General features: G+C 48.1%; 3 protein-coding genes across 3 annotated transcripts; 2 read left to right on the plus strand and 1 right to left on the minus strand.

Moving 5' to 3' along the window:
• Nucleotides 1-2,370: 2,370 nt before the first annotated feature.
• HOO65_010844 (uncharacterized protein) lies at nucleotides 2,371-2,956 on the plus strand (the record flags this gene model as incomplete). Its single annotated transcript, XM_071006187.1, has 2 exons — nucleotides 2,371-2,377; nucleotides 2,466-2,956. 2 exons carry the CDS (start codon nucleotides 2,371-2,373, stop codon nucleotides 2,954-2,956), a joined length of 498 nt encoding a protein of 165 aa, XP_070862666.1.
• A 2,633-nt stretch (nucleotides 2,957-5,589) lies between these two features.
• On the minus strand, nucleotides 5,590-7,900 carry HOO65_010845 (Heat shock protein SSB1; the record flags this gene model as incomplete). Its single annotated transcript, XM_071005512.1, has 4 exons — nucleotides 5,590-5,858; nucleotides 5,929-7,283; nucleotides 7,438-7,615; nucleotides 7,858-7,900. 4 exons carry the CDS (start codon nucleotides 7,898-7,900, stop codon nucleotides 5,590-5,592), a joined length of 1,845 nt encoding a protein of 614 aa, XP_070862667.1.
• Nucleotides 7,901-8,949: 1,049 nt separating this feature from the next.
• HOO65_010846 (putative membrane protein C6F6.13c) lies at nucleotides 8,950-11,577 on the plus strand (the record flags this gene model as incomplete). The annotated part of the gene is made up of 2 exons (XM_071005443.1): nucleotides 8,950-9,909; nucleotides 9,964-11,577. 2 exons carry the CDS (start codon nucleotides 8,950-8,952, stop codon nucleotides 11,575-11,577), a joined length of 2,574 nt encoding a protein of 857 aa, XP_070862668.1.
• Between the last annotated feature and the right edge of the window lie 3,691 nt (nucleotides 11,578-15,268).

The raw sequence follows: 15,268 nt of genomic DNA on the forward strand, positions 1-15,268 counted from the left end.
AGTAGACATGGGAGAAGAAAATCTTGGGCCTCTGGCTTTGGGGCCTTGGCGCCTTGGTTACTCCAAATAATTTGCATGTTTGCAGTTGATTCCTTATCAAGACATGGGCTGATGAGATCGAATCAATGATGTGGAAAGGGGGAGGGGGAATGCTGTCATCCAGAAAGATTTTTACGGAGGAGAGAAGGAGAGAGAAGAGAAGGAGGAGAAGATGGAGCTTGGCTGAACAAATGATGGAAGGCGAGACAATGCAAATATGAAGTGAAAACTCTGCTCTGCAGCTCTTTGCTCACAGGTTATGTCTTGAAAGAGAGAATTTTCACATGAGATAAGGCAAAAATCTGGCATTTTTGGTTGTATTGGGAGGCTGCAATGTAGCACCATGATGCATGTGTGTGCATATCAGGAGGAGGTGACAATGGGGATTGGTGTATGGTGTGGCTGCTGTTGAGCTGATAGGCTGATGTCCTCCTCCTCCTCCTTCCATAAGCCCGGAACGAAGAGAAGCAGATCCAACAAAGAAGGGAGCAAGAAAGAGAATTGGATAGCCCCAACCCCGGATTTCGCTTGTTCTATATAGTACATGTCTTGTCTCGCGTCGTTCCAGCCCCTCCTCCCACCCTATATCAAACACATACATGGCAAGGATTGCTGATAAGGCGCAAGGGCTCTTGTTTTTTTTCTCTTTTTTTTTTGGCTGTTTAGTGTTTAGTGTTTTGTTTTCCTTGGCTTTTGGTTGGTTGCGATCAACGGTCGTCAAAGATGGGTAGGCGAGTGTTTTTGGATTTCTTGGCTGAGCCTTTGGCTCGGCATATGAACTTAGTCTCACCGTTTTTGAAGGAGGAGATGATAACAAAGTGCCCTCAGGTTTTTTCTTTTGTGGCTTGCCAATTGTTGCCCCTTCCTCCCCTTTTCTGACCACCTCGGCCTTATGCAAGTCCTGTGCCCTTTGCGTTAGCAGAGAATGGGAACAAGGGAGAACAGTAAATAAGAAAGGAAAAGAAAAGAAAAGAAAAGAAAAGCTAGCGACGTCATCAATGCGGCTCCACATATCAAGCCGCGTTATGCTTCCAATACCTATGCACATGTCCCTGCCTGGGCTGGGCTTATCAGGGGAGACATGAGAATCAAGGAGGGCTTTGGGAGGGGGAGGGAGGGGGCGTTTGCTTCGTTTCGCCATAACACACGTACACAGCGACCAGAGACTGAGAATGAAAAGACAAGAATTTCACAAACAATGAGGGTCATGTGAACAAGCAAAAGGTAGCACTTGTCTCTGTTTTCTCTCGTCTTCCTGCGTCTTATGTTTACTTGCGAACGGACAAGGGGAGCCAAGACCGTCCAGCGAATGGGAGGCTGGCTTATGGGCGAAGCAGGATTCAGGCCCTAGCCTAGAACCACCACCAGGGCTGCGACAGACCACAGGCAATCCCAGATGCGGAAGCTCACAGCTCAACAAGCCGCAGCGAGCGGGGATGCGGAGAGTGGATCTGGACCTAAAACGAAGCCTGGATTAAGGAACCAATATGACTGGTCAATGGGCGTTTCTCGCAGTAAAGGTCGGATTTCGGTGTTCATACCCTCCCCTCGTAAGATGTTGAGAGACGAGAAGGAAGAAGAAGAAGGACAAAAAAGTTGGAGAAGATAACAGTTAAATGAAAAGATGATCAGCAAGCAAAACGTGGGGGCAAGTGAAGTCACAGCATCAGCATGGCAGCAAAGAACCTGATAAATGCAACACTCGGACATAATTTTTCGCTGTTGCTTCTCAATTTGAACGGGCCAATTAGCAGGAGCCATTTGTGCACACGGCTTGACCATCATCTGGGCCGAAGTAAAACAGCAATTGCCTGTTGACAATCTTCTGGGTGGGCTGCTATTCTTGGCTACGTGTCGTGTAGAGTGTCAGCAGCCAACCCCAAACAATGAGCGCTCGCTGCTGGCCCGGAGGGCCGAGGTCCTGGTGGGCGACAAAAATAAGGGGCACAATGGCATATCTGGTGTCCTACCAACGGATCTTGTGATCTCTGCACATGCCCTCACATTCTGTAAGTGGCCTGCAATTGTAAGCAGAAGCACACGAATGGCCCTAGTCTCCTTGGCACTTGTCTCGAACAGGCTAGAATGCCATCCGAGAAGAACGTGGTTTTCTCTAGCTATTATTGCCCATTATTAATGTGCTTGCTATTTCCCTTGTGCTAATGCTGAAAGAAGAAAAGCCAAAAGTTGGTGCCACAGCGAAGAAAGAGAAAACAATGGCTTAAATGCAATAAATCGTTGTGGGGAAACCCATCGACCGAGCCAGCCAGGCCCTTGAACCTCGGACGTCATCATTGAAGTGCCTCTAGCCCGAGGGTAAGAGCCGTGGCCATGAGCCGTGGGTATATAAAGACGCTGCTCGCCCATCTCCTGTGCAATGATTCTCCCACATTCAGTCCCTGCTCATTAACTTTCTTCAAACTCAGCTTTTATCAACATCCTTTACTCTACTCTACAACTCACTGCTCTTTCTACACCATCTTCTCGCCGTCTCCTCACCACCAGACAAATGGCTCCTAACAGCTTTGTTTTTCTCTCTCTGGCCCCCGTGTCCTCTGACACCAATGCCGCCGCCGCCGTCGCTGCTAATACTCCCATGGCTGCCCACCCCTTCCTGAGCCTCTCTCCCACCACTTCTGTCACGTCGCCCGTGCTTGCCGCGCGCACCGGAAAGTCCACCTTTTCTGCCTCGCCCGCTTCGTCTCGCCACAACAGCATTGACTTCCTGTCCCTGGCTCCCATTTCCAACATCCAGCAGCCTGGTGTGGCTGCCATGTCCGTGGTCGCTGCGTTCCCCAAGAACCGTCGCTCCTCCAGCACCTCCACCAAGTCGGACACTAGCCTGCGCTTCCTCAAGCTCAGCCCAGTCCACAACGGCAAGGGCGATGAGGAGGACTTCGCTCTTGCTGATGCCTGAGTAGCTATGCAAGATGCTACGGAACTTTTATGAAATGAGAATGGATATGCCCATCCAGTTCTCCGCCTCTTTGTGTCTTTTACCCTCGGCTCCGCCTAAAAACTACAACAACAGAAGTCACGATCTTCGCATCGGTGACAGGTCCATCTAGCAGTGTTCGGCGTTCTCTTCTGGAGTTTTGCTCTTCTGACCAGCGAAAAAAAAATTACGGGATTAATTTGGTTTTGCATTTTGATTTTTCTACCTTGGTTTCTTCATGATTGTTTCGTTGTTTTTCTTTATACACGTTTTCACATAACATTAAAGCAAGAATAAAGGGATTGCTCTTTTCTGTCTATTTTCCTGACTAAATTATCGCAAATATAAAATGATTACTTACCCAATGCTTCTATTCGTCGGCCTCTGTGACTCCGATGCAACATTGTTTCTGTGTGCATGAACTGGCCCCATCTTTTTTCAACTTGTATGCACTTACCCCATTGCTATGCACGCATATAAGCATACAGTACCACTACGTGCATCACCAAGAATTTCGGCGGTCTAAATGAGGAGGCAACAAGCTAAACCACGTTTTCCCTCCCCTCTCTCTTTCTTCCCCTTGGACATTCAATCCAACCTGAGCATATTTTCTCTGCCCTGCTCTGCTTTGCCCTGCCGCAAGCAAGCAGGACGCCAAGGCCCCTCCATCCCTCCATTCCCTCATTCAGGGACTTCCAACCCACAGCAGAGACGACCTTCTTGGCACATGCCGAAGAACCGGCTCCGGCGGTCTCCAAAGCAAAACAAGGCTAAGCTAGCCCCGCCTTTTCTATGCACTTGCATGTAGAGGCACTGCATTTCTATCTTTGATTTTCTCGCGATACCGTATCTCAAAAATTGAGACAGATTTTCAAGTACCGATGTCGCCCTGCTGCTGCGCCTTGCTTCAAAGGTGGCGGAGGAACTCACCGTCGCACCGTGCTGCACCTCACCAGGGACTTGGTCACGATAATAGCAGGGCGAAGCAGGGCTATGGCTACATCAACCATCAATGTACATAGGGGGGGGCATTGATACATTAGTGTCGGCAGCCAAAACGTAACTCGCTAAAGTGCTTATCAACAGACCTTTGAGCCACCTCTTTCCCTGCACTCAAAGAAGATCAAGATGCACACGATTGGGATGTCTAGTAGTTTTTCCCAAGTTAGGAGCTGCATTGCGCTTTCTAACACCTTTCCCATAGATGGACATGACTGGTGAGGGCCGTCTGTCTAGATCCTCATCAAAAAGCTCCTTTAAAGGCCTAAATATAGGCTAGCAAGTCTTTTTTAAGGCTCATGAATCTCCCCAAATTCGGGGCAACGAATCTATCAGACTCTGTTTTACGATAACATGACAGGGCCCTGTAATCGGTGGCACCCGGTCACGCGCCGTTAAAGTCAGTAAGCTAGCCCAATAATCCTAATTTTTCAGGCCGTCAACATACCTACAAATTTGGCTAAACAAGTGCAGTCTTGCCTAACAGTTGACAATGATGGATACTTTCCCTCACGCTATCCAAGCATTATTGATCCAAGGCAACACCGACTTGAGTGATTTCATAATGAGGGTTGTGCCCTAGAAGGGTAAGATGGATGACAAACTTAAGCTACTAACATTGACAGCGAGCCTTTAGGTTGTTGGCGATGCCCATCACCCTTAGTGGCAGCGTATAAGTGCTCATCGTATTCGAAGGGCCACGAGGGTGATACCAATTGTATCCAAGCTAGGTCCTCTTACAGAGAGTATTAATGCTGGTCGCCTCATCCACACTGTAGATACCATTACCCCCGTTAGCCGACAACTTCTTTTGGCTTGCTGTGTTTACTCTCGTAGTTGGTGTTTTGTGTAGGCGCCGCCTGTCCATCTTCTTGGACCCATGGCGACACTTGAAGCCACTGAGGCATCCGCGTGAAAGAGGAGGTATTGGAAGATCCGAACAATCGGAGATTGCACGCCAGATATTGCACACAATCCGTCGTCATCCAAAAGCCGTTGACTACGCCAGTTTCAATCCCGGCCCAGCCTCTGTCCACACACTTGATTCTCTCGGCTGTACTTGTCCTAAATCAAGAAACCCCTTTACATGTCAACGAAGAAGACGTTGTTGCTTCTTGGTGATATTCTGGCCAGCGTCTAGTTCGTATTCTCGCGGTAGTGCGGCATTTATATTCCAAGGAGAAAGATGCAGGAGACAAGCTTGAGAATTTCAGGGTAGGCCTGACAAAACTACCAGACTCGCCTTATAGTCAAGCACCCATTCGTCCTCATAAACAGATGGTAGTGTAAACATGAAATTGCGAATCATCTTCCAAATCGTTATAGCCCAGTGTCGCTGCTCACCAAGTATCCTCTACACACAATATTTACACACACACTCACACACACACACACATGCTACTTTTCTCGTTAAAAAACAAGGTTTTGCTGTTGACAAAAGAAAAACAGAACATCACATTTTATTCCCGAATCTCATTTTTGAGGACTCCCATGGCATGTAAAAAAAAACAAAAAAACAAAATGCAGGCAAGCGCGTCAAGCAACAACAGAAGAAAAGAGATTAAAACCCAGCATTATTTTTTTGGCTTGTTTCTTTTTCTTTTTCTTGTCATAGCTTAGCGGGTCGACATAGCCTTGGTGACCAGACGCTTCAGAGCCAGCTCCTGCTTCTTCAGGTCCTCAGCAGTCGAGTCCTCAATCTCCAGAGCAGCCATGGCCTCGCTAATCTGAGACTCGATCTTGTCCTTCTGGCCGCGCTTCAGCTTCAGGGACAGAGTGGGGTCGGAGACAATCTCCTCAACGTGACCGACGTAGTTCTCTAGGCGCTGCTTAGCCTCGAAGCGCTTGCTGAAGGCCTCGTCGTTGGACTTGAACTTCTCGGCGTCTATAAATAAAAAGGTTGGTTAGCAGCTTGATCCAGCTTTTCACCTTCTTTGGAGTATTCTAAAACTTACCGTTGATCATGTTCTCAATCTCGCTCGACGACAGCTTGCCGACAGAGTTGGAGATGGTGATGTTGGCGCTGCGGCCCGAGGTCTTCTCGGTGGCAGTGACCTTCAGGATACCGTTGACATCGACCTCGAAAACGACCTCCAGAACGGCCTCACCGGCGCGCATGGGGGGGATAGGGGCCAGAGTGAACTCTCCCAGAGAGGTGTTGTCCTCGCAGTTGACACGCTCACCCTGGTAGACGGGGAACTGAACGGTCTGCTGGTTGTCGGCAACAGTGGTGAAGGTTCTCTTCTTGATGGTGGGGACGGTGTTACCGCGGGGAACGACGGGGGCGAAGATGTTACCCTCCATGGCGACACCCAGAGACAGGGGGACGACATCCAGCAGCAGCAGGTCGGCGGTCTCAGCCGAAGTGGCCTTGCCAGACAGGATACCGGCCTGGACGGCGGCACCGTAGGCAACGGCCTCATCGGGGTTGATGGACTTCTCCAGCTTCTTGCCGTTGAAGAACTCAGACAGGAGCTTCTGGATCTTGGGGATACGGGTAGAACCACCGACAAGGACAATCTCGTCAACAGCCTTCTTCTCAATGCTGGCATCCTTGAGAACGGAGGCAACGGGCTCCAGAGTACCAGCAAAGGCCTTGGAGTTCAGCTCCTCGAAACGGGCACGAGTGATCTGGACAGTGAAGTCCTCACCATCGAACAGACTGTCGATCTCAATGGTGGTCTGGGCACCGGAAGAAAGGGTACGCTTGGCACGCTCGCAAGCAGTGCGGAGACGGCGCAGGGCACGAGCATCAGAGGACAGGTCCTTCTTGGTCTTGCGGGTGAAGTCCTTCTTGCAGTACTCCAGCAGGTTGGTGTCGAAGTCCTGACCACCCAGGTGAGTGTCACCAGCGGTAGCCTTGACGGTGAAGACACCACCCTGAATGTTCAGCAGGGAGACATCGAAAGTACCACCACCCAGATCGTAGATCAGGACGTTGCGCTCCTTCTCGGACTTACCAGCACCCAGACCGTAGGCAATGGCAGCGGCGGTAGGCTCGTTGATGATACGCAGAACGTTCAGGCCAGCGATGGCACCGGCATCCTTGGTAGCCTGACGCTGGTTGTCGTTGAAGTAGGCAGGGACGGTGATGACAGCCTTCTCGACCTTCTTGCCGAGCTTGGCCTCAGCAATCTCCTTCATCTTCAGCAGAACCATGGAAGAAACTTCCTGGGGAGAGAAAGACTTGGTCTCGCCGAGGTACTCAACCTCGACCTTGGGGGAGCCAGCATCGTCAATGATCTTGAAGGGCCAGGTCTCGGCATCCTTCTTGACGGTGGGGTCATCGAAACGGCGACCGATAAGACGCCTTAAGTGAACATGTTAGCCAGTTTTCCTCCTATATTTGCATATCAAATATCTGCAGCGCATGTATCTATTCTAAGCGTGCAGAGGCCATCACTTGTCATCCATAGTGCCTATGGGTGGCAGTGATGCCGGGTGGGGGCCGGAAAATCACGTACTTGACATCGAAGACGGTGTTGGTGGGGTTCATGGCAGCCTGGTTCTTGGCAGCCTCACCAATCAGACGCTCCTTGTCGGTGAAGGAAACGAACGAGGGGGTAGTGAAGTTACCCTGCTCGTTGGCGATGATCTCGACATTGGTACCCTCGTAGATGGCCACGCAAGAGTAGGTGGTACCTGTACATATCGTGTTAGCATGTTTACTACATAATACCAGCAGAATGAAGACAAAAGATGGTAGCTTTGGCAATGATGATAGCGCAGAGTCATTGCTCATGAGAGTGAGCAGTCGCAGGGAAGGGGAAAAGGGAAAAAAAAAAACTTCTTTGTGCGTCTCTATCTCGAAAGCGTAAAGGAGAGGGGCAAAGAAGAAGGCATCATGAACAGCAGCGCGGGGAGAATTGAGAAGGGAAGCGTACCCAGATCGATACCGATGGCACCGTCGTAAACCTCGTCAGCCATTTTGATGTATGTGGTGTCGTTAAAAAGATCGACAAATTTTTCAACAACTTGTAGATGTTGCTGAAAGGAAAGTGAAGAAGGACAAAATGGGAAGAAGATGGTTATATTTTGACCTCTGAGCAATGGACAGGAAATTTTTCTTTGCTCCTTCTACCACCAGCTAGACCAAACTTTTTTTTTTTTTGGTGGGGCCTGGCGTTTCGTTGTGAAAGACCCCGCCATTGGCATTGGAAGAACCTAAAAGTACTCGGTGCCCTGATGCGCACCAAATATTGGGGGAACTGACTAGAAAAGGTACCTCGGAGTTACAAATCGGTGGCCACAAGCCCTATCTTATCGGACAAAAATATCCGGGCACGGTGGGCACCAAACTAAACAAGCACGGGTTTCTAGTGGTTAGTTCTGTGAGCGCCACACGGCTACGCCTAGCTCCGCCACTGGTCTGGACTTTTCAGCCACATTTGCAATGTAATAATTTAATCCCTGTTCGACGGCGCCAGTGCTCTCTAAGAAAAACTTGATAACAGTCTAACAATAGTAGAGAAGCACGGAGTAATTTTTTCTCGGGCCATTATTGTTTGCCATAGACCATGTTCCCCTCTAAATGCATGATGGATCCATTCAGACTTGGTATGTCGGGCGGTCTTGTCCGATTTTCTCCTTTTTTGCTCTTTCGATTCACTTCTATAAGGGTTAAGTTGTTTGGGATACAGTGTTAGCGCTGAGATGCTCAGCATACCCATCAACTGAGCAACGACTATCCAACCAATAGGAAGTATCTAAAGACCCACTGTAACAAGCAAGGTGGAGGCGGCTCCTTGCCTTGTTAATTTGCTTGGTTCTTGTATGTATGCATATGCGGCCCAACATCGTCAAATACACGCAAACGCCTAAATAAACCCATGCTCATTATTTTGGACTCCCTTAAGAATTATTGGCGCGGCTCTCCATCTCCGTCGCTATTAGAATTCTCTCGATCTTGTTTTTATACAGTGCTATATTTTCTACCTTGCGCCTCGTAACATTCTAATCAGAACCTAACGCCTAAAATGGCGCCACTAGCAACTGACCCTCAACAACTGCTAGTGGTGCTCAATCCCAATCGTCGCCGTGTGCTGCTCACGCTAGTTCACGATATTGTCGCACACATGAAAGTGACGCTTATCCTTGAGCCGAACGACTGCACGAAATATGAAAAATGGGATGACAGTACCACATCTTACAACAGCGACAATGAGTCCGTGACTAGCTCACAAACTAGCAGACAGATACCGCCTTCACCCTTACCGGGATGTCCGGCTAATGGACTGATAGCGATCCGAGAAGCGGCGCATATCCAGTTTGACGAATGGAACCATGAGTTTCTAGAGAAACTCCGCGAACTCATTAACCAGCCTGACGAGCCAAAACACCAGGTTGAACGACGGAATAGGAGTGAGCGTCTGGCTGCCGCCAAGGCACAACGTAGGACAAACCCTGCCACGGGGTCGCGCTTTGCCGCAGATGCTGCTGCGCTCAAGGAGTTATACCAGGCTTTTCCCAGCAGCCTCAATACAGCCTCCGTCGAAGACCGCAAAGAAATTCTCAGTAGCCTTTTGTTGCTTCAGCTTACAGGCGGCAGCTATTCTGCCCATTCTTCAGTCCTGATGCGATATCTCACCTCGTCTCTCGATCTCCCGCTTTCTGTGCTGGCCACTGAAGAAAAAGAAGTCGCCGAGTCTCTGATCAAGGCATCTGCCGAACAGCGAGCTATGAGTGCAGACGAAGAAGCGCAAAGACGACGCAAACACAATAAAACCGACCGAATCTGGAAGGTCGGCCTCGCATCTGTTGCTGGGGCTGCCGTGATTGGCATCACGGGGGGTCTTGCTGCTCCTGTAGTTGCTGGCGCTCTTGGTGGGCTTATGGGAACAGTCGGTCTTGGTGGAGTTGCAAGCTTTCTAGGCGTGTTTTGGTTGAACGGAGCTTTGGTTGGCACTCTTTTTGGAGCATTCGGGGCTCAGATGACAGTAAGGTATCTACTAGGACGGCGCTTTGAGAACTATATGCTAATGACAAGACAGGGTCGGATGATGGATAAATATGCCAAGGAAGTTCAGGACTTTAAATTTCTTCCCCTTCATGATGAAAGCGTCGATGAAAAGGCTTCACGCAGGCTACGCGTTACTATAGGTATCAATGGATGGCTAGAATCAGAAGATGATGTGACAAAGCCGTGGAAGTGTTTAAGCGATGATACCGAAGCCTTTGCATTACGTTATGAAATGAAGTCCCTTATTTCCTTAGGTACCGCCCTTAAAGGACTCGTCGCTTCATATGCTTGGAAAGCTGTCAAAGTTGAAATCCTGAAACGAACTGTTCTCGCTAGTCTTTGGGCTGCCCTGTGGCCTGCTTATATGCTAGGGATGGCCACGAATATTGATAACCCCTTCAATCTCGCCCGTAACCGATCAGACAAAGCTGGCCAAGTTCTTGCTGATGCTCTTATCAACAAGGCCCAAGGAGAGCGTCCCGTGACACTTGTTGGTTATTCATTAGGTGCTAGAGTTATCTATTCCTGCCTCAAATCTCTAGCTGAAAGAAGGGCCTTTGGCCTCATTGATACCGTTGTTCTCATTGGTGCGCCAACCCCATCAGACAGGCCAGATTGGCTTACGATCAAATCCGCTGTTTCTGGCAACATCCACAATGTGTACTCAGAAAACGACCTCATTCTTGGCTTCATGTACCGCACAGCAAGTCTCCAGCTTGGCGTTGCTGGGCTTCAAGATATCAAGGATATCAAAGGAGTTGTCAACATGGACTTGACCAAGTCTGTTAGTGGCCATCTGAGGTACCCTCGTATCGTCAACAAGATTTTGACTCGCTGTGGCTTTATCAATATCAAGGGGGGTGAAGGCCCAATTGAGCAGGACGAAGAGCTCATCACTGTTCTTGAGACGGAGCAAGATGATTCCCTACCTGTAGACGATGAAAAGCCACCACCGCCTCCGCCTCGACCCAAGGCTCCGATTAGTCCTGATGACGCCGCTGAAGAGCCTAAGCCTCATTCAGATACTGATCGTGGGCCTCCTGACCCAAAACCTAATGTGGACCTTTCAAAACTCGATAATGATGCAGAAAGGCCTCCTCTTCCCACGCGTCCTAGCCTTCAAACCCAGCAAGAACAACAGTTACAAAAGCCACAGCAGCATTTTTCTCTTCAAAAAGAAAAAGGTAGCACAGGGCCCAAGAGCTTAATATCTGGCATTTCGGGGCTTCTTTCCAAAAACGCCAAATTTGGCAACAAGATCCGACCAAACTCTTTCCTCCTTCGTAGCCAAACTACTCGGGCCGAGCGGTCCGTCGACATGCAGGTACAGGAAGAAGAGAGGCCACCAGCCCTCCCTAGGCGGCCTATCGTCGATAATTCCATGCCTTCCTCTCCTCAGCTACAGAGAAGCACTACCGCGCCTGTGTACCCCTCCAGCACAAGAAGCTCTGTCAGTGGTGATCTCCCTCCCGGCTCGCCTATACATCCGTTTTTGCGTAACTCGCCCCGAGGTTCCTTTTCGTCTACACGGGTATCACATCCAAGTCCCTTTGGCAGCAACTTTCCTGCCACGAAGTCCGCGCACGAAGATAGCGATGACGAAGATCGGGGAGGGGGCATTATCATGATTAATAACGATAAATAAACTTCACGTACATGTGTACAGACAGCTATTTTGTAAGGCAAGGTCGGTATGGATTATTAGGATTGCCTAGTTTTTGTTAGTCTATTAGTCTGTTAGTTTGCTAGTTTTCTTATTTTTTTTTTTTGGCTTTGGGCATTAATGCAAACAAGCTCACTCATACCTATCCTTAGCCTACGTTAGATCTACAGTATGGTCTAAAGTAAATGCATAAGCAGCCAGTTTCACACACTGAATGAGAATAAAGCAAGGTGGAGACGATGCTTTGTGTCGCACGAACACATAACAGGCTCATCGTGTAACACGAACCACCTGATTGTCAATATGCCAAGATTAAGCAAGGAAGCGATAGCAAGATATTAGGAAGGCGATTTTGCAAACAGCACACACTTGCGATGAATAGTTCCTGCACCACGACATGTAAGGAATGGAAAGGGGCTAAACAGGATAGAACCCCCATTTACCTCCCTTGGAGGTGCATACAGCTCAACGTAGGAGAAATAGAATCTTGAGAACACGACATCGTATTTTTACAGCTAGAGACATGGGTGCACAATTATAGGGATAGGGATTATTTCAGAATGAAATGTCCAAGAACAGTAGCTAAGCCAAGCATTGGCAGAGTTGTGTTACTGCGAAGAATAAAGAGAGACATTGCTAGCGTTGCCGGAGAAGTAATTGGAGATGATGCAAAGGGTTTCCTACTAAATAGGAACGTAACTAGGGCTATGAGTAAGACTCGAGAGACAGCCGTAGGTGGTTCTACGTGCTGCTTCTTCCCCCAGCAAGCATAGACGTACACCTACACGCACGTTCTCCGTGTACTGGCAGCTGCAGATCTCATTTACTTACATGTTCTTTGCACCGTAATAGGCTGCACGGCGCTGTTCTGTGAGAGGGAGGCTGAATCAGCCCTTCTGTATAGCTGAGACAGGATAGTGTGCAGTCCGACGCCATGCTCCACCCACACAGATATTGCTTCCACGCAATCTCTCGATTTTTTTCTTCTTTTTTCCCTATGCTCTATGTGGCAGGGTTATCAAGTTGTCTGATAAAAACCCCCTTAAAGATGAAGGCTGGTTGATGGCCTTTTTTCTTGTTCAGGCCGCGATGTGTTGGCCGCGATTCATGCAGATTGGAGTGGAGACGCCTTATAGTGCCCCGTGAGACTGTCCAAGCTTCATACAATGCCAATGCCCTTTGACATCCTGATGTGCGTTGCTTTTGGATCAGGATTTTGGGGGCCCCACATCTCTTGACGTCAGCTTAGCAGTTTGAAAAGGCATAAAAGAAACGAAGCGAACAAAGCGAGAGAAAAAATACAGTTCGCTTGAGTGTATGGAGTTGCGATTAAAGCAAGCATCCCATGTAAGCACATAAATAAGTATGCGTACATCGAAGCACATGGACAATTACCGGCAGATCGGTACAATAGTGTTGAAGAAACCTGCTCTGCAAAAAGATACATCTTTCGGAGCAGAACATTGCATCTTTCAGAGTCCCCATCAGGGGTGTCTTGTCCTGAAATAATAGATGCAAATAATTTAGATCTTCCCCTTCGTTAGGGTTTACTAGCGTCAAGGGTTTTGGTGATCAGCAATTGGCTGTCAGACCCCCTGTTCGTAACGACGAAAGCCAATTTCCACCCTGCCCATTTGGGAGCTAGCCGCGAGCGCATTGTGTGCTTGTGCTATCCTGCTGAGTCGTGGATGAGTGGAAGAAGAAATTTGATGTATGTATCAATCAAATTCAAGCTTATCTTTTGCTTTGTGAATAGGCAAAGAAATTGTGACCCGAGCTGGGTGCATTGGGGACGGGGTGGTGCCTTACGACTAAGCAAAGTAAGTAAGTAGGCAAATGTACTACTACTTTATACATAGTTTGCTACCATGATGCATGTACATATGTATATGTACATGTAAGCACCTGCCTAGTTGCACCTTGTATCCATTTTCGTCTGGTTCCCTCTTTCCTGTCCTAGTAGGAGTTCTAATGCTAAAAAAAGGGTCCTCGTTGAGCTCGTCCCTGACTATTACAGTAGGTGCTACTTTAGTTCAGATTGCCTAACCAGGCCTGGAGCTCTAAAAGCCAGACACCCACTTTATCTCAACGTGCAATATTAAAGTTAATCTTCGAGGGCGGGGGGGGGAAGGGAGAGGAAGAGAAGAGGGGGCTTTTCTTGGCCTAGGTCTTCTTGCCTTGCCCTTCTTGGGGCCCCTGGCTGGAAATCTCTGCCTCAATTTCAGGCTTCTTGACCTCCTCTTTTCCTCTTCTTCATGAGTTGCTCGCGTCTTTCTCTTCCTCCTTTTTTTTTTTTTTTTATTTCCTTCGTGATCGTGGGTGCAACGAACAACCTTTACTTCTTGGCTAGTCGTAGTATGTAGGAGTACTGGTAGAAAAGCCGTCCTCTCTTTTGTTGCAGCTTTGCTCTTCTCTACACTCGCTTATAACTGTTCTTCTGTTTCTTTACCTTTGACATTCCTTTTATTTTATTTTTAGTTTCTTTTTTTTTCTCCGTCACTGCATTAGGTTTTGCAGTTCTTGATCATTAGCCAACCTTCGTTTAGCCGTTCTTTTTTTTTTTTCTTTTTTCTTGTTCTTCTGCTCTTCTTCCTCCCTTAGTACATAGTACATCCCGCCTCCCTATATCAGTCTACATCACGACTTCAAGGTGCAGCACGGCAACAGTCAGCTACTTGCGATCAAAAACCTCAGCAAGGCTTCTTCTTTCGATTCGATAAACACATATATACGTACACGTCCACAGCTAGACCCACGGTCCTTCTCTTTCTCTCTGGCTGCCGCTTTCCTGCAAAATATCCAGATTCAGCTTTCAGGCCGCCTTCATATCCATCTTTGCAGTTCACAAGCCAAGCTGCTCCCCCCCATCTCGTCTTGTACTGTTGTACTGGTAGCACCTAAACCTAACCCCAAACACCAGGGCGCTGCTTCAGGCACACGTTCACAGAACACGCCCACATGCTCCTTATCGCATGATAATAATGATATTTGCATCGGGATTTTTGTACCTTTTTTAAAACGACACCTTCTTTTTGTCTTCCTTGTATTTCCCTTCTTCATCCTTTTTTTATTTCCTTTTTTTTTATTCTTTTTTTTTTCTCCCTCATTTGTCCCCTCTCTTCCTTTTCCTACCCTTCATTTTCTTTTCTCTTCTTTTTATATTGGCTTCTTAATCCTTCCATTCAAGGCCCGCCCCCTTCCAAGTTCGTTGCGATTGTCAACGTCACAAGAAAAAAAAAAAAGGAAACTACGCCTTCCGTCTTGCGATCGTGGCTTGCTGCATAAAAAAGTAACGGAAGTAGCACATACATATCCGCTACTTGTTACATACGGCCATCTCAGTTGCAAGTACAAGTACTCGCAAGTACACCCTTACGCCCACCACCACCTGACGTTGTTCGTCCGTCTCAGTCGACTCTTTTTTTTCTATACTAGTCTACAAAGTGAGTTCTTACCTGGTAGCTAACCCCCCCTTCTCCTTTGCACCTTCCTATCCCGCCTTATGTTCATCTTTTGTGCGTCAGAGGGCTTCTAAAATAATTTCCTGGCATTTAATTACCTGAAAAATCTCTTTTTTCCTTCCTCAAACACAATTCCCTTCTGCTTGAACTCACCATTTTTCCTTTCTTTCCCTTTTACCTTGACTCTTTATTTCCTTCCACATCTTGTGAGA

This window comes from Ceratocystis lukuohia, assembly GCF_044167205.1.
Source record: "Ceratocystis lukuohia strain C4212 chromosome Unknown Supercontig1_pilon, whole genome shotgun sequence".
NCBI lineage: Eukaryota > Fungi > Ascomycota > Sordariomycetes > Microascales > Ceratocystidaceae > Ceratocystis > Ceratocystis lukuohia.